At 41.8% G+C, this 18,900-nt stretch overlaps 1 protein-coding gene across 7 annotated transcripts in view; it reads right to left on the reverse strand.

Annotated features, from left to right (window-relative positions):
• corin (corin, serine peptidase) overlaps nucleotides 1–18,900 on the reverse strand; it is a 304,894-nt gene that overhangs the window by 251,452 nt on the left and 34,542 nt on the right. For all 7 annotated transcript variants that reach the window (XM_078547397.1, XM_078547388.1, XM_078547378.1 and 4 more), the window contains exon 3: nucleotides 13,246–13,734. In XM_078547397.1, the coding sequence (XP_078403523.1) occupies nucleotides 13,246–13,734 (489 nt within the window). The remainder of the gene's footprint in view (nucleotides 1–13,245; nucleotides 13,735–18,900) is intronic.

Raw genomic sequence — 18,900 nt, forward strand, 5'->3', positions numbered from 1 at the left:
AATGTGATTAACTGTGTACCTCCTTAACCAATAAGATTCAAGGTTTGAGAAAGTAACAGAGGAATGATGAAATAGAAGGGTGAATTAGAGTCAAATCAAGTACAGAAAGAAATAAAGAAGGAAAGATTGATTGAATTAAGCGAGAGAAAAGAGAGAAAGAAAGTAAGTCTTTTTTGTTAACATACTTAAAATATTTGAGATTGAACATTTTAAATTGTTCCCTTTCTGGGAAAGAGAATTTGATTAGCATTTCATTAACAATTATCAGGTTGTTAAAAAGGTACTTACACTGTTCCAATGCTAGCTATCTGCAACAGGCTTAATGGACAACTAATGTACAAATCTAATAAGTTCCTGAAAATAATCGCGAAACTAGGCCTAGATTTTAGCCCGGAGTTGAGTGCTAGGTAACAAGTTGTTATGAGTTTGGAAAACCTGGAAGAATAGGTTTTTCAAATGTCTTTTTAACTGCACAGTTTCTTTTAATTGCTTTCTGGCAGCTCCTGACAGGTTGGAGGATTTTCAGGCAAAAAGCCTGCAACACAAAGCCAAAACTTAAATCAGGTAGGTTACATAAATGAACATACGCACAAGGAACAGGAGTAGGCCATTCAGCCCCTCAAGCCTGCTCCGCCCTTTAATAAGATCATCGCTGATCTGATAGTAACCCCAAATCTACATTCCGCCTACCCACGATAACCTATCACCCCCTTGCTTACCAAGAATCTATCCACCTCTGCCCTAAAAATATTCAAAGACTCAGCTTCCACCGCCTTTTCAGGAAGGGAGTTCCAAAGATTCACGACTCTCTGAGAAACAATTTCGCCTCATCTCCATTTTAAATGGGCAACCTCTTATTTTTAAACAATGATCCCTAGTTCTAGTTTCTCCCACAAGAGGAAACATCCTCTCCACATCCACCCTGTCAAGACTCCTCTAACTCTTCTAAACTCCAGTGGGTAGAAGCCTAACCTGTCTAACCTTTCCTCCTAAGACAACCCACCCATTCCTGGTATTACTCTGGTAAACCTTCTCCAAACTGCTTCAAATACATTTACATCTTTTCTTAAATAGGGTGACCATTACTGTACACAGTACTACAAATGTGGTCTCACTAGTGCCCTGTACAACTGAAGCATAACCTCCCTACTTTTGTATTCAATTCCCCTCGCAAAAAATGATAACATTCTATCAGCTTTCCTAATTACTTGCTGTACCTGCACATTAGCCTTTTGCGCTTCATGCACTAAGACACCCAGATCCCTCTGCATCTCAGAGCTCTGCAATCTCTCAGCATTTAGATAATATGCTTCTCTTTTATTCTCCCTGCCAAAATGGACAATTTCACATTTTCCCACATTATACTCTTTTTGCCAGATCTTTGCACACTCACTTAACCTATCTATATATTTTTGTAGCCTCGCTATATCCTCTTCACAGCTTACTTTCCTACATATCTTTGTGTCATCAACAAATTTGGCAACCATCCCTTCAATCCCTTTATGCAAGTCATGTATATAAATTGTAAACAGTTGAGGTCCCAGCACTGATCCCTGTGGCACACCACTCATTACATCTTGCCAACCTGAAGAAGACCCATTTATGCCTACTCTCTGCCTCCTGTTAGCCAGCCAATCTTCTATCCATGCCAATATGTTACCCCCTATACCATGAGCTTTTATTTTCCGCAAAAACCTTTGATGTGGCACTTTATCAAATGCCTCCTGGAAATCTAAGTACAGTACATGCACCAGTTCCCTTTCATCCATAACACATGTTACTTCCTCAAAGAACTCCAATAAGTTGGTTAAACATGATTTCCCTTTCACAAAACCATGTTGACTTTGCCTGATTACCTTGAACTTATCCAAGTGCCCTGCTATAGCTTCTTTAATAATAGCTTCTAACATTTTCCCTTTGACAGTTGTTAAGCTAACTAGTCTGTAGTTTCCCACTTTCTGTCTCCCTCCCTTTTTAAATAATGGAGTTACATTTGCTATCTTCCAACCTAATAGAACCTTCCATGAATCTAGGGAATTTTGGAAAATTAAAACCAATGCATCAACTATCTCACTAGCCGTGTCTTTTAAGACCCTAGGATGAAGTCCATCAGGATCCGGGCACTTGTCAACCTGCAGCTGAGTTCCTCCCTCCCTTCCATTTCCTGATTTATAGCTGCTTCTGGGATGTTACCTGTATCCTCTATAGTGAAGGCTGATGCAAAATACCTGTTCAATTCATGTGCCATTTCCTTGTTTTCCAATATCAGTTCTCCAGACTCACTTTCTACAGAACCAACCATCACTTTGCTAACTCGTTTCTTTTTAAAATATTTATAGAAACTCTTACCATCTGTTTTTATATTTCTAGCTAGCTTTCTCTAATTTTCCCCTCCTTATTAATCTTTTAGTCATCCTTTGCTGTTCCTTATATTCTGTCCAATCATCTGGCTTTCCACCTGTCTTTGCACAATTATATGTTTTCTTTAAGTTTGATACTATCTTTAACCTTCCTAGTTAACCACAGATGGTGTGTCCGTCCCTTGGGCTTTTTCTTACTCATTGGAATGTATCTAGTCTGTGTTTTCTGAAATATCCCTTTAAATGTTTGCCACTGCATCTCTATCGACCTATCCTTTAACCTAATTTGCCAATTCACTTTAGCCAGCTCTGCCTTTATGCCCTCATAATTACCCTTATTTAAGTTTTAAAACATAGGCCTGAATTTTACCCTTGGCGGGCACGCGCAATCGGTGGGCCCAGGAGAAGTCGGGAAGCAGGTCCCCAACCACACTCGGCCCATGGCCGCGATTTCATGTTGGCTGGCCAATTAAGGCAGGCTGTAGTAATTTGATATGTAATACACCTTTAAGACAAGCATTGTAATGTAAGATCACATGATCTTAATACCCAATAGCAGAGTAGCGTGTGCTGCCACTGTGAGAGAGTCCTGAGGAATGAAGACAAAGTTTTGAGTTGTGAGCTCACAAATGTAGCTGCTGAGTTTAGTTTGTAAGTAAACAACAGGTGTTTATTCTAAAAACAATCTTCTGATGTTCTCTATCTCCATATGAACTCGGTCACCCCTATTTAAACATACAACCCGTATCTTTTAGCCCCAACAAACGAAAGGGCACTGGATCCAACAAACTGGCGATGAGAGTAAAAGCATGAAAAGCCACAGAAAAAAACGAGGTAAAAAGCGAGAAAGAACGAAGGAAATCAGAAGAACAGAAATCGGGCCATACCTTGCACGGTAATTGTGAGTTAAAGAAAATTTCCTTCTCGATCGTCGAAGTAATCCCCTCACAGCATGCTGCAATTTGGAAGAGTGGAGCCTTTCGATCCAACCTCAGACGACTGGTCTCACTATGTTGAACGCTTCGTGTTCTTCTTCCAGGCGAACGACATGTCAGGGGAGGAGAAGAGGTGCGCGATCCTACTGTCCACGTGTGGAAGTAAGACATACGGACAAATTCGAAATCTGTTGCCGCCCAGTGCCCCGGACTCGAAAGTTTTGATGATTTGGTGAACTTCGCAAGGAATCATTACCAGCCCTTGCTGTCGGTGACGAAGCAGCAGTTTAAATTCAACTCAAGAATTAGAGCTGTGGGGGAGACAGTTGCTTCTTATGTGGCACATCTGATGCAATTAACTGGATATTGTGAGTTTGGTACTTCTATCAATGATATGCTTAGAGATCATTTGGCGTGCGGTGTAAACGAAAATGCGATTCAGAAGAGATTATCGGCTGAAACAAACTTAGATTTTCAGAAGGCATTGGAAATTGCTCTGGCAATGGAAGTGCAGTGCGAGACTCAGGCGCCATTCGAGAAGCGCAAAATGATGTCATCCTCCATGTTGAGCGGGAAGCCTCAGCCAAAAAGAGTGCAAAAGTGCAGAGCTTTACTCAGAAGCAAGAAGCAGCCATTGCTAGCAGACAAATTAAAAGGGATAACTTAGCAGCAAAACCATGGCATAATAGTAACAGAGATGGAAGCAGACAATTTTGTAATGAACCACAGTTTAAAAAGATCGAATGTTTCTTCTACCATCAATATGGACACCTCATGAGACATTGGTAGAGATAGAATCAGGCAAACTTTCAGACAAAAGCAAAAACCCAATGAGATAAACAGCATTGAAAAGCCTGAAGTAATAGATGCTGATAACTATTTGTTATATAATTTAAAGGTAGGAAGAACAGAGCCTATCTATGTAACCATGAGAGTGAATGAGAAGGCTATCAGAATGGAGGTGGATACTGCAGCAGCCACTACGGTGGTTGGTGAGCATACTTTTAAATACCTGAATTATGGAGAACATAAGCTGAATTTATAAAAGACTGATGACAAATTAAGAACTTACACAGGAGAAGACATACAAGTCAAGGGCGTATGTAAAGTCACAGTACATCACAGAGCTCAAACAGTGAGATTACCCTTGATGGTAGTAGCAGGCGAGGGACCTAGTGTCCTCGGATGAAACTGGCTGAAAGAAATTAAATTGGAATATACGGAAATCTTCCAACTGAGAACTAATGGACTTTCAGAGCTACTACAAAAATATGCCCCAGGGCATATGCTCCGCGGTCCAATAAAGTGTTGGCGGACTTGAAGTCTGTGCCGGGGAGGGTGGGGGGGGGCATGGGGGGTAAGGTATAGAATGCTTGGTGGCCCTTTGGTGCCTCCACGTTGCTTGCATAGGCAGGCAGGATAGGAGCCCAACCCAAATCACATCACTGTGGCTGCGCCTGATCTGTCTCAGTTGCAGAGGCATGGTCAGTTTATACAGGCCACTTCCCTCACTTACCTTGCCCCCCATCTCGATTGCCTGTGCATGGGCTGCAGCACCAGGGCAGCACTTAACCGCCCCTGCCACCCCAAGCACCCCCCCCCGCAACCCTCAACTTGGCAGTTGCCTCCGAGGCTGGCCAGCACTTGCCCCCAGACACCCCCACCCCTCAGCAGTCGCCTGCGGGGCCAAGAATCAGTTTCCCCCACCCCCCAGCATCCCTGAGGCCTGTAAACAACGGGCGAGCTGTGGTGAACGCTGCTGCTCACTCACCTCAGTTCCCCCAAAGTGAAGGCTGCCAAGTGCACGTTGCATGCATGCTGTAGTGAAAACGTTGGTGTGCTTTCCTGCCGACGTGGGCGGACAATATGGCGGGGTTCCAAGAGCCTGGCAGGATGACCTTTTAATTATATGCTAATGTATTACAATTAAAACACGGTCCAGCATCGGTGGGCCGAGCAGAAGATCACGACCTGCCTTCATGCCATTGTGAAGTGGGTCCCGCCATATTTTCCGCGCATGTCACCTATCACGCCAGCCAGCGGGCTGGGAAAATTCTGCCCCGTATTTCCAGAGAAGATATGAAATAACCAGCCAAGAAGGTATTTTATTGTTTGGATCTCGGGTGATTGTTCCTCCAAAGGGATGAAAGCCATTGTTATCCAAACTTCACAGTGCACATCCTAGAATTTCCAATATGAAGGCAATAGCACATAGCTATATGTGGTGGTCAGGAATGGATGGAGAAATAGAAAACTTAGTGAGAAGCTGTATGCATATCAACAAGTACAAAATTTACCTGCGACAGCCCCATTACACCCCTGAGAGTGGCCAAGAAAGCCATGGGTACGAGTAGACATCGATTATGTAGGACCTTTTATGGGAACAATGCTTCTATTTATCATAGGCGTGCATTCAAAATGGATTCACATATACGAAGTTGAAGTCACCCACATCTTCAGCGACGATAGACACACTGCGACAAAGTTTTGCAATTAATGGGCTACCTGAAATGCTAGTATCAGATAATGGAACAGTATTCACAAGTGCTGAATTTAACCGATTTACAAGCATCGATAGTATTGTTCATGTGAAAACATTTCCATACCATTCTTCTTCAAACGGATTCGCCGAGAGAGCAGTTCAGACGTTCAAATCTGGTATGAAGAAAATGTCTGGAGATTTGATAGCGACTAAATTGGTACGTTTTCTTTTCCATTATAGAACCACCCCTCATTCAACAACAGGTGTCACACCAGCGGAATTGCTAATGAAGCGTCGTCTCTGATCGAGACTGAGCCTAATCATGCCATACTTGGAGGGGATGGTCGAAAGAAGGCAGCAATGTCAGAAAATGGGACATGATTGTCGCAGTTGGGACAGAACATTTAATGTAGAAGAGAAAGTATTTGTGAAAAATTTTAGAGAAGGACCAGCATGGTTGTTCGGTGAAATAAGTGCAGTATCAGGACCTCTTTCCTACCATGTGAAAGTCGAAGATCAAGTAATTAGGAGACATGTGGATCACATATGGAGTCCAAATACCATGAAATGATTCCACCAGTGTTCGAGCCTGAATCAACAATTTCTGTTGAAAGAACTCAACTGAGTACAAATGTGTCTGTACCTGAAAGAGTCAAAGAAACAAATTTACAGGTACCTGCTAAAGAATCAGGTGCTCGGACAACTCCAGTAAAGGAGGTTCCAAATCAAACTTCAGAAGCTGTAGAGCTGAGACATTCTACACGCATAAGGAAACCCCCAGAGAGACTGACTTTGTAAATAATTGTTCTGTGTAAATTACTTGATATATTGAAAAAATTGTAAAATGTATTTTTCAGTAAAGGGGGAAGGGTGTAGTAATCTAATACGTAATATACTTTTAAGACAAGTGTTGTAATGTAAGATCACATGATCCTAATACCCAATGGCAGAGTAATGCTGGTTACCACTGTGAGAGAGTCTTGAGTTAGACACTGAAGAGTGAAGATAGAGTTTTGAGTTGTGAGCACACAAATGTAGCTGCTGAGTTCAGTTTCTAAATAAACAGGTGTTTATTCTAACAACAATCTCCTGATGTTCTCTGTCTGTATCAACTCGGTCACCCCGAATTAAGCGTGCAACCCGGATCCTTTAGCCCCAACAAACCAAAGGGCACTAGATCCAACACCTGCCAAGCATGAAACCCGTCTTCCCAATGGTCAGGAAGGGCCAGGCTGGGGCCTGTCAGGCGGCGGGTCCAATAGCAACACGGCGGGCGGTTTAAAAATGGCAGAGGCACCTCCCTGAAGGCTGTCAGGGGAGAATCATATTCAGCAGTCTGGAGACTGGAGCTACCGCCTCAACAGCAGCTGGAGATGTCAGGCAAGAGGGCAGGTCGGGTGGGCACTTGGCCCCCCGTTTTTCAGACGAGTGCCTCACGGTCCTTGTGGAGGAGGTGGTGTCAGGTGGGACACTCTCGTTCCCAGGGATGGCTGGAGGAGACCACTGCGCCAGACAATAAAAGCTTGGGAGGAGGTGGCAGCTGAGGTCAGCAGCCACGAAGTTGTGTGGCGCACATGGGTGCAGTGCCGCAAAAGGTTCAATGACCTGCTGCACTCGGCAAGGGTGAGTACCATGTTGACATGGATCAGTGTGGAGAAGTGGTAAGGGTGGACCATCACCCCCACACCCCATGGAGTTCAGGGGTGTTAGAGTCTGAGTGCCAACTGTCAATGACACTGGAGCTGGCCAAGGGGGTGAGCCCTGGCTGCTTGGACTGAGTGCCTTGCGGCTCGGGAGCTACAACTCAGATGTACCCTGCGACGTGTTCCTCAGGTGGGGTTGACCAGGCTGCAATGGCGCTGCAGGTAGAGCGTGTCCTTTCAGGAGAAGAGGAGCCATAATGAGAGGTCAAGGACAGGCAGAGGCCCCCCAGATCTCCTAATATTGACAAGGTTTGAACTGGATGCCTTGGAGCTAGAGAACCGCCACCCAACTTGTTCAACCGGTCGTGGAGGAGCACGGGTCTCAGATGAAGGTAAGAGTGCAGTGCACAGAGGTGAGAGTTTCAGTTGGTGCAAATATTCTTGTGTAGTCGCTTCATTGATGGGAGCCTCAAAACTGGAGTCCCCTTTGATCATTGAAAGATGATGTTGCTGTGATGCAGATCTCCATTGTGTTACCAGGGTGCCTGGCATGCACAGTGACAGTGTGATCACTTAAACTAATAACATGTCCTTGGTCTCCCTTATATTTGCCAGCAGGCACTCGTTTGCAGGACCCCTAAGAGCCACCCTTGATGCCAGAGGATCACCGGGCTTCAGATGCACCTATGTCACACCAGCTCTCTGAACCAGGCACCAGCGCAGATGCCAGGACCTCGTTGGACGTTAGATCAGCAGCTAGAATGTTGGTGCACAGCGGTGAGGGCACGTCATACTCACTTGAGGAGCGGGCGGAGGAAGAGAGTGCCCAGGGTGCCAGCAGTAGGAGGACTGCTGGAGACCAGGACGATGCTTAGTTGAAGGCAGCTGATGAGCCTGTGGAGTCATCCATTGGGCAGCAGATGTTGCATGTTCAGCGGGTTGTGCAGGAGGATCTGGCAGAGATCAATGAGGGTATGCGTGCCTGGTCTCTGTTGTGGAGGAGTCCATGCAGAGCATGAGCACTGCGTTGACCCTCAAGGCTGAGGGCACTGCCTCCTCTATTGAGAGAGTGGCGACTCTTGTGGAGAGGCAGCTCCAGGGACAGAATCAGGGGTTCCTAAGGTTGCGCAGAGACCTGCAAGCCCGCACACAGGTAATGACCTCAGATGCAAAAACAGAAAATGCTAGAAAAACTCAGCAGGACTAGCAGCATCTGTGGAGAGAGGAACAGAGTTAATGTTTCGAGTCCATATGACCCTTCTTCAGAGCTTTAATCCCATATTCCTTAATGCCTTTAATATCTAAAAATCTGTCGATCTCTGTCTTGATCAAACTCAATGACTGAGCCTCCAAAGCCCTCTGGGGTTGAGAATTCCAAAGATTCACCACCCTCTTGAATGAAGAAATTCCTCCTCATCTCAGTTCTAAGTGACCTACCCCTTAATCTGAGACTATCTCCCCTTGTTCTAGACATCCCAGTCAGGAGAAACATCTTTCCTGCATTAACCCTACCAACCTTTACAAATTTTGTATGTCTGAATGAGATCACATCTCATTCTTCTAAACCCCTGAGAATAAATGCCTAATCTCCTCAATTTCTCCTCATAGGCCAATCCTGCCATCCCAGGTATCAATCTGGTGAATATTCGCTGCAGTCCCTCTATGATAAGAATATCATTCCTTAGGTAAAGGGACCAAAACTGCACACAATACTCGAGGTACAGTCTCATCAAGGCTCCATACAATTGCAGTAAGACCTCTTTACTCCTATCCTCAAATTCTCTTGCAATAAAGGCCATATACCATTTGCCTTCCTAATTGCTTGCTGCATCTGCATGCTAGCTTTCAGTGACTCAAGAACAACGACACCCAAGTCCCTTTGGACATCAACAATTCTCAATCTCTCACCATTTAAGAAATACTCTGCATTTCTATTTTTCCTATTCAAGTGGATAACTTCACATTTTTCCACATAATAGTGCATCTTCCATGTTCTTGCCCACTCACTTAACCTAAGTCCCCTTGAAGCCTCTTTGCATTCTCCTCACAACGCACATTCCCACCTGGTTTTGTGTCATCAGCAAACTTTGAAATATTGCAATTGATCCATATATCCAAATCACTGACATGGATTGTGAATAGCTAGGGCCCAAGCACTGATCCTTGCGGTACCCAGCCTGCCAACCTGAGAATAACCTACTTATTCCTACTCTCTGTTTTCTGTTCAATTGATCACCTGTCACTCTTCCTGCCTCAATTAAAACTGGAGTGACTGGTTTGGGTTACTGTTTCAGAGTTTCTTGAACTTTAGCCTCTGGCCCAACATCAACATACCTGTTCTTGGGAGTTACGATTTTTGGCAGTTAAAATTCAGATCTAAGACAGATGCCATTTGTGCAAACCAAATGTTGGAGCAGTGTAAATTGACCAGCAAGTTCTGGACATGTGCAATTCATGGTGAATCCCTTAATGTTCTGAACTTGCTCACTGATTTGCAAATTACTACGGAGTGCATTGTTATCGTGCAATTATTTTTCCAGCAAAATCCAGGCCAATCTGCTTCTGATTCTCCAGTTATAATTAAATGCCAAAGTCCCAGAACCATCCTAGTCAAACTTCTCTGAAATAGCTTCAAGGCATCAAGCCTTGAACATAGTATCCCCAAAGATGCATGGAGTAGTCCAAATGTGATCTCATTAGTGATTTCTAGTCAAAATAATTTAATTTGATTCATAATCAAATAACCTTGAGATGCTTCTCAATTCTAGATTGGCCATCCTGATAACAGTTTAACATTGACTGGAAACTTTCAGTTAGCGCTTAGCACTTCCATATATGGAATAAAATTTACACTTAGTCACACTATATTCATTTAATGCATTTAGCCAAATACATGCAATTGAGGCATTTTAATGTTATAAATCTCCCTTACGTAATCATCTGAATACAAAGCATGGCCCTATCAACAAATGTTATAAGACAAGAACTACCCTCTACATGTCAACACTGCATCAAGAACTAAACTGGGGAGTCACTGTATCTCAGCTACAGCTGTTGCCATTTATTGGCACCTTCTGCCTTCAATCCGCTTAGCTAACCTGTAACTCATTGCATAAGTCTTCAAGCTTCTATGTGCCTCAGAAATGGAACAGATACTTTAACAGATGCTTTCCGAAAATCAAAGTAAATTATATCTATTGGTGTTAATGAATTTAGTTACTCCCTCAAATAACTATTGACGCGTTATTTAATTTTTTTCTTAAATGCAGTTGTGTGTTGATCATCCATCATGGCACCTGTATTTTTCAGAAGAAGCCAGGATCGCATCCCAGAAAATGCTTTTCAACCTTCTCTCTCCGACCTGCTACCAACATTAAGCTGATTAGTCGATAATTAAGCTTCATTCCTCATTGCCTTTTCGAATATGAAGACAAAATTGGCTATATTCCCATCTTCAGGTACAGCTACTACCTTTACAGAGCCCCTAAAAGTGTGAAACAATTTTCCCTCTTTCTCAATTTTTCAAGGATTCCAGATGTCTTCCAAATATTTTTAAATGTCTTCCAACCTAGACATTAGAAATTAGGGTGGATTTCATTTTTGCTATGTTTGGGTTATCTGCATTCCCCAGGTATAGTAAAGAGCAAAAAGGGATGGAAACGTATTACGTACACTTTCTTCTCCCATTGTGCTGTGCCAAGATTTCTTGGATCGACAGGTGATACATAAGCACCTCAATGAGGTGGGAGGATATTTCCCACCCTCCTGCCTCACTTTTCTTATCCATCACCTTTGGGTGCCTCAGTGAAGACCCAGCAAAGAAATCTGGTGCAATGCCTTGCACTAGGTGTCCTTCAGTCTGTGAGTCATAGAAACAGCTGAAGATGGAATTAGAGGCCAGAGCAGCAAGTTTATGAAGTTTTTCTCCTCCCACAAAAGATGATCTACAAGTCTTAGGACTCACAGTGGCAGTCAGAAAGTCCTGATGCTGACAACCTGTAGCCATGCTTTGCAGTGTCAAGATGAAACCATGCACACCACTAGTGCAGTGCATGTTCTGTGTCCAACAGAGGCCCATACAATGAAATCTATCCTATTGTTTTCACCTCTTAACAGTACACAAAGAATCCTCATGAAAACTGTAATCTCTGGTTCGGGTATAAAATGATGAAGAGGAGGCATTTAAAATGCTGAGATGGCTTTGTAGATGTGAGGTGTTTAAATTGGAATAACTGGAGTAAATAACATGAATAAAATTAGTAAATGTCAAATTGCCTAAAATCAGAAAGCATGCTTTTCTACAAATGTGGCCATGCAAAAAAGATTCCCAGCAAAAGCAGTAATTGTTGTGTTAATGAAAGCCTTCAAAAGAGTCATGTAAATAGTTGGCTAGGGATATAGCTGAAGGTTATAATGATACAAAAACCTATAGCAATGAACGAATATTCCATACAACACAAAGATGAAAGATTTGCCATGGTAGGATAGGATGGAATGCCATGTTACAGAAACTGATCACTCAGGGATGAATACTATAGGATGTAGAAATGAATAAATTTTCCAGGTTCACTTTATTTCCATTTTTGGGAGAAAATGTGCACCTTTCTTCAGGAGATTAGACGGGTTAGGTAAAGTTTGAGATACAACATATAGTGTCGAGGGAATGAACTTTCCTTTTCCATGCTTTACGTTCCTAATGTTAATATTGCAAATTACATATAGATTTACCAAGAGCTACCAGGTTATAACAACCATGGTCTTGGTTCTCTGCCACCCTTTTCTTATACATGTTGATATATTATGAATACTGATATCAACAAGCAGAATATATTTGAATAGTTTCATTAATATATAGTATGCCAAAAATTATCAAGCTCTGGATGCAATGATCCAAGTTTTGTGATAAGAATAATGGTGGAGCTAACAGTGTCCCCATTATTAGAGTAAATGGTTCAGCAACTTGCAGAGACCGCATGTTCACAATTAAATGTGCAAATATAAAGTCTGTGTCTGTGCCTGAGTTTCCCTAATCCTTCAGGAATTCCACGATAACAGTATCCCACTGAAATAAATGGAATGGCTGAAGTTGAGGTACGCAAATGATAGATACCAACTGAACCCATCAGCAAAATTTAGGGCTTGTTCATTCAAATATAAGTGAATTTTTAATGGTATAATCTCTAATTAATGTCATGCAACATTGCTGGCAATGAAAATTAACTTTTACGAGTGTGAAGTCTCATTTCTTCAGATTTTATTTATTATTAGGAATATTTTTTTTAAATAAAAAATGTTTTTTACTTTATCTTTGCCTTTTATCTTTCTCTTTTTCCATCCTTTCTCTCTCTTTAGTTCACCTTTTGTACATGATTTTACATTAAATTAAATGTTTTAACTTACACTTCTTACGTTAGACTACAGGCTAGAAATTTGTCTTGGGCAGTGACATGAAATGGGCACAGGTTCTTTGTAGCGTCTGATGTTTAATTCCATTGACTGCAAAGGAACTGAATACCAGGAACTGTGTAATACGGGTGCTTGTTTTGCATCGCCCTCCAAGATAAATTTCTAGCTCTGTGTGACTCAGTGAAGATTCTTCAATCTGACTGGTTAAGGGGATGCATATCCACTTGCCCTATTCACAAAGGTCCCAGTGGCCCTGTAAGGAGAGCTGCTTTATTTTGGATTTCTAATTATCACAACTTTGAATGCAAAAGCCCACTGAAATTTGTGGGTGAGTGTAAGCATTTTGAACGCCTTGCCTCGTTCGCTCATCACTGACCGCAAAATTCAGGCCATTGACTACAAGCTAAATAAACTCTTACCAAAGCTGGTGGCAAAATGTACAGCTTCATGTGTTGTGTCGTTATCTGTAGCAATACTACTGGAGCTGAGGCTAGGAAAAGAAGTCTTGAAAGGTGAGGCTTTTGTCGGTGGCTCGGAAGAAGAAAATGTTCCATCTGTTCTCTGAGTAAATGAGCTTGTTTCCTCCACATGCAGGAATGGGCCTACACTGATATCATCAAAACTGGGTGATATACTGTGTGTAGAAGGCAGCAAAATGTCTTCCTGCATATTTGTGGTGCTCAACTGTCCTTTATTCAAATCAATGAACTTGTCTTCACCATTTAGGCCACCAGAAGTTGAGACATTTGTTACTGCAAAAGGAGAAAGTGTCCCCGGGTCTATTTGTTGTGGCACTCCTGAACTATTTCCAATGATGTCTGTATAAGGAATATCAGTTACGTGTCCAGTCCCACTGGTTGCAAGTACATCATTCTTCCTCTGTTCAAAAAAGCCATCACCTATAACGCCTGATGAAAAACATAGAAAGAAAGGGTTAGTACACCATTCTGAGAAAACTCATTGAGAATAATTTTTAAATTTTATACCTTTAACTTAGTGAATGACTAGGGGGCATACATCTAAAGTAATTGGTAGAAGGATCAGAAGGGAATTGAGGAGAAATTTTTTCACCCAGTGGGTGATGAGATTCTGGAACTCACTGCCTGAAAAGGAGACGGGACAGTTGGAGGCACAAACCCTCATCACATTTAAATACACATGAGGCAGCATTTTCCCGTCGGCAAGTGGGGGGGGGGGGGGCCCGCTCGCCGACGCGTAAAATGACGCACGGTGACGTCGGGCATGCATCTCGACGTCACCGCGTGTTATTTAGATTGCCAGCTCAGCGGGTGCACAGCTAACTCAGCTCCGTGCCAGCCAAACTGTCAAAGGCCTATTAAGGCCTGTTAAAAACTAATTAAAACAATTAAATGAGCTGCCCGTCCAACCTTAAGGTTGATGAGCAGGTGAAGAGCCCAGGCGGCCTTCGTATATTTCATGGAACCTCATCCACGGGTGGGATGAGGTTTCATGAAGTGTTTAAAAAATCAGTAAAACATTTTCCAAAATTTCATTAACATGTCCCAGCTCATGTGATAGTGAGGGGACATATTTCAAAAGTTTAAAGATCCTTTATTTGAAAGTTTAACACTAAAACAAATCTCCCTGAGGCACCTCCGTATTCATGAAAGAGCACAGGGAACCACTCAGGGAATCCGCCCCGCCCGCACAGGGAGCGCTCAGCGCTTCCAGGCGAGCATCACAATGGGTGGGCTTTAATTGGCCCACCCATGTAAAATGGTGGCGCGGACCCGATCAGGGGCGCCAATCAGGTTCATGCCCGCCCCCACCTGCCCCCACACAAACCCCCCAACAGGGGGAAATTTCCGGCCATGATGTGCTGTAACTTACAGGGCTTTGAACCAAGAGTGGGAAAGTGGGATTAGGCTTTGCGGCTCTTTTCAGTTGGCACAGGCACAATGGACTGAATGTCCATCTACTGTGTTGTAAATCTTCTACCTTTCCATGTCAAATGATACAATTGGAAACCATGTTGTTTTAATAAACAAAACACTCAGGCTGAAATTATTCCTTGAGACATGAGCCTTTGAATGTTTAATATGTTGGTCTGCAATTCCTCTTTCCATTCGCAGAGGCAGTAGGTTGCTTACAATAAATGGGCTGACTTCAGAACCCTATGAATACTGTCACAGCCAGGAAATACAAAGTCAACTAATTAAGCTGTAGGATTTTCTGCAAATTGGACACAGTAAATGGCTTAGGTTCTTTGTGACCTTCTGTGAATCGTCAAACTCTAGAAAGCCTGCACTGGGTTGCTCATACTATAAAAAGAACATCACCTCTCTGTTCCATCTATTCTCTTGAACTTTATAATGATTTGTTTATTTTTGTTAATCTTCATTTTAATTTCTCTTTTTGACTGTTTGCCTACCATTCATACATTTTCTCTTATAATCCTCCTTGTTATCTTCGCAACTTTTTTTCTGTATCTTCTGTCTGACTTCTCTGTGATTGGTATTTCTCCCATTCTCCAAGCATGCTGTAGCCTCTTTCTTTCTATGTTGTTAATATTGTAATATTCCCTTTCTGGGTATGGGATTAGATACAATGTCACCACTTTCACTGTGTTATATTTTGCCTCAATTTCCAACAGTTATTGTTTAATAAAGAGCTACAGCTAATGAAAGCCTTAATTAGAATCAGCGAGGTAGTCGTTATGTCTGCTGCATGATGTTATAATGAGATTTCACACCTTAAGGACTTTACAAGTCTACAGCAACAATTACAAATTTACTCAACATGCACTTGTGAATTAAAAAATGAACTTATTTATCATCTTCACTACATCTCCCAATGATAGAATAGCAATTCCAATTTACAACCCAACATTCCCATTTGATCTTAACATTCTCTCAAAGTTTGAACAGAAATTGTATTTTCACATACACTCAGAGCACAGCAGGGACTGTTTAATCATCCTGAAGCCAATGGATGAAGTAGGGAACTAGGCACCTATCTTTTACTTAATTCTAGATTTATTTATAGAATACAACATTACGAACATCTGCCTCTTCCCTAACCAACAACCAATGTCCCAGCAGTCTTTCCTTATACGTGCTCAAGGTACTTAATCAAACAACACCTGTGTATCTTTAACCTTGATAATAGAATTAACATACTGTTAACAAATTCTCCATTTTTCTCTCAATTAAAATTTTATAACAATATTTCAAAACAAATTTAAAAAAATGATTTTCCATATTCTGTTTATCATATCACAATACAAGGCATAAAACAAGACTCTTCCATGACCTCCAATAGTCTTTTTGTGGAAGCATTTTGGGTCCCCCAATGCTGGAAACTTGTGCGTTTCTCAGTATTTAATTTTTAAAATCTTTTATTTGCCCTGAAATCATTCTTAATTGTAGCATGTTTAATCACAGTACTTAGTTCCAATACATCTGGCATCTGGTCTTGTCTGGGTGCATTGTCAATTCAACTGTTCAATCAAACTTCTTAACTGCTCTGTTTCTTCTTTAGATGTAAGTTCATCTTTCTGTGATGACCTAGCATGATTTATCAGGATACAGGTAACACTTTCTAGATAAGAATGTTGATTCAAGATTACTACCAACCTACTCTGCTTAATGTCTAATCCTATAATTTTAAGACCGAAGACTGACTTCCAATCTGAAAGCTTGTAATCAAGCCCAATTAACCAAGATGAATGGGCCTTATTAGTTTGATTACCTTGTGGGAGGCCCACCATCTTCTCATCACACCCCATCACCTTTGCTGGACTTTTCCACTCGTTCTGAACCTATAACTAAATCCCCAGGATTAAACTTTATTTTGGACAGCCTTATGTGATGCCATAGAGCTCTCCCGATTTTCTCTGAAAGTTCTACCTTGATGAATGCCCTTCTCCCTGCATGTAAAGCATTCAAGTGTGCAGAAAAATGGAACTAATTGTTGTCCCTTCTAAAGTCGGGAAACTATCAGATAACACAGAAGATATTTGGGATTCCTCCCATAGACCAACTGATGAGCACCATAGCCCCGGCCATTTGAAGCAAATCTTTGCATGGGCCACTCATGCCAGGGAAGTTGTTAACTTGCAGTTTGGTTGATTGGCAAAGATCTTATGGAGCATCTCATCGATCACCACGTGATTTCTTTCAGAGTCTACTGCAGCTATGGTGTTCATGATAATGATATTTATATTTCCGCAAACCTCTAAATACATCATTAACAAATTCTCCCACACTGTCAGCCAGAAATTTAGCCAGTGCTACCAGTCCGGTCCCAGTCCATTTTACCATGTTTTTATGGAAAATCACCCTTTTGTCCTTACCTTGTATTATTGTAGAAAAACTGAATCTAGCTGCCATGTCCTTAAAATGTAAAATGAAAATGTTTCTGTCATTGTCCCATACCTTTAAAACCATGGCTATGACAGCATTTAATTACCAATGGAAGACACAATAGGCCTTGGCAGCACCATATGATACTTTTTATACACGTCACATTTTTCACTCATCTCTTTGATGAGCAGTTGGTCTATGAGAGGAATCCCAAATATCTTCTGTACTGTCCAATAGTCTCCCGACTACCTTTTTGCACACTTGAATGCTTTACATGCAAGGAGAAGGGCATTCATCAAGGCAGAACTTTCAGAGAAAATTGGGAGAGCCCTATGGCACCATCATCAGCCACACCTGCATCCTTTAGTACGTGTGACAAGAAGGATGAGAAAATTGTCTATGTAACTTTAAGACAATTTTTTTTCTCTCAGAATCTTATCATCTGATGCCATTAACACTTGTTTACCATTCTGATTAGAAATGCCAGATTTTGTTAAGGTCATGCAATAATGCCCTAAACTGCAGATACACTGACTTTCCAAAAAACAAATGTTTTAGCATGTTTCCTGTCCAGTTTCCTTTGTGCCTTTTCCATAGAAGGCTTGCTCATCAGCAAGGGTATCTCAATATAGAATACATCTGTACTAAGAAAGTGGCTTACTCCAGCTATTTTGCATGGGATCACTACTCTTTTCAGTGACCTCAATTTGTTGTCTTCCCCAAGCCTGGAACAAGTATAACTTTCATACCCCCTGGCCACACTTTGGTCCTTACTACTGAGTGAATCTAAAAACATTTTAACCAATCTGTTCCAGATATTGGGTAGAATTTTACTGCCCCCATCATGGTGGGGGCTGGGCTGGAAAATGTGGTGAGCCATTCAAAAGTGCATTAACTTCGGTGGGACCGGAAGATCCCGCTGACGGGAATGGCTGTAAAATTCCGTCCCATTATCGAGGTGCAACAGCTATCTAACACAGCAGTTAACTGGATCCACGACTAGTATGCTCACTACTTGACTAGTACAATTCCCTCAAACTGATGACTATCATCATCTTCAACTTCCAAGTTCTCTGTGTCATGCATCGCTTTGGGAACACTGCTGTTTAGCTTTGTCATTGCATAATGATAATTGGAGTCACATCTGAAGCACCTGCCAACTATTCCCCAGCCATTTCTGTGGTTGAATCATCTATTATTATTGCTCTAATCTTGTCAAATGTCAGATCTGCAAAAATGCCTTTATCCTTCTTCCTTATATCTGTAACTCTTCTGTTGTAGTGATGCCTGCACCCCGTATCTGTATGATCCTCAAAAGGCCACAATTATTGAGCCCTCCATCCTTTGTGAGACAGTAAAATGTCCCATTTGCTCCAGTAAAGCTGCTGGAAATAACTGCTTCTTAAGGAATTTTTTTTAAAGCAGCAGACATTTGATCCAAAAGGGTTCTTTTGCTGAAAACTGAATGCCATTTAAGACCAGGAGCCTAACCATATGTTACACTTTAGCAAAATCCAGCAATTTAAATGTGAGCACTGAATAAGGAATCTTTAAATTGAATTCCTTCAATCTTTTATGCAGTCTGTTAAAGTCCATGTTGGATTCCTTTATGGAATGTCCGTGTGTTTTTCAAAATCTATCAAAGTCTGACCATGCCTCATAGGCAACTAATAGATCATCTTTCTTGTATATTTTATCAATGAAGCTTCATAGAAAATCCAAACCTTCATCAGTATCCATCTGACAGGC

Source organism: Cetorhinus maximus, chromosome 1, assembly GCF_964194155.1.
Source record: "Cetorhinus maximus chromosome 1, sCetMax3.hap1.1, whole genome shotgun sequence".
Classification (NCBI taxonomy): Eukaryota; Metazoa; Chordata; class Chondrichthyes; order Lamniformes; family Cetorhinidae; genus Cetorhinus; species Cetorhinus maximus.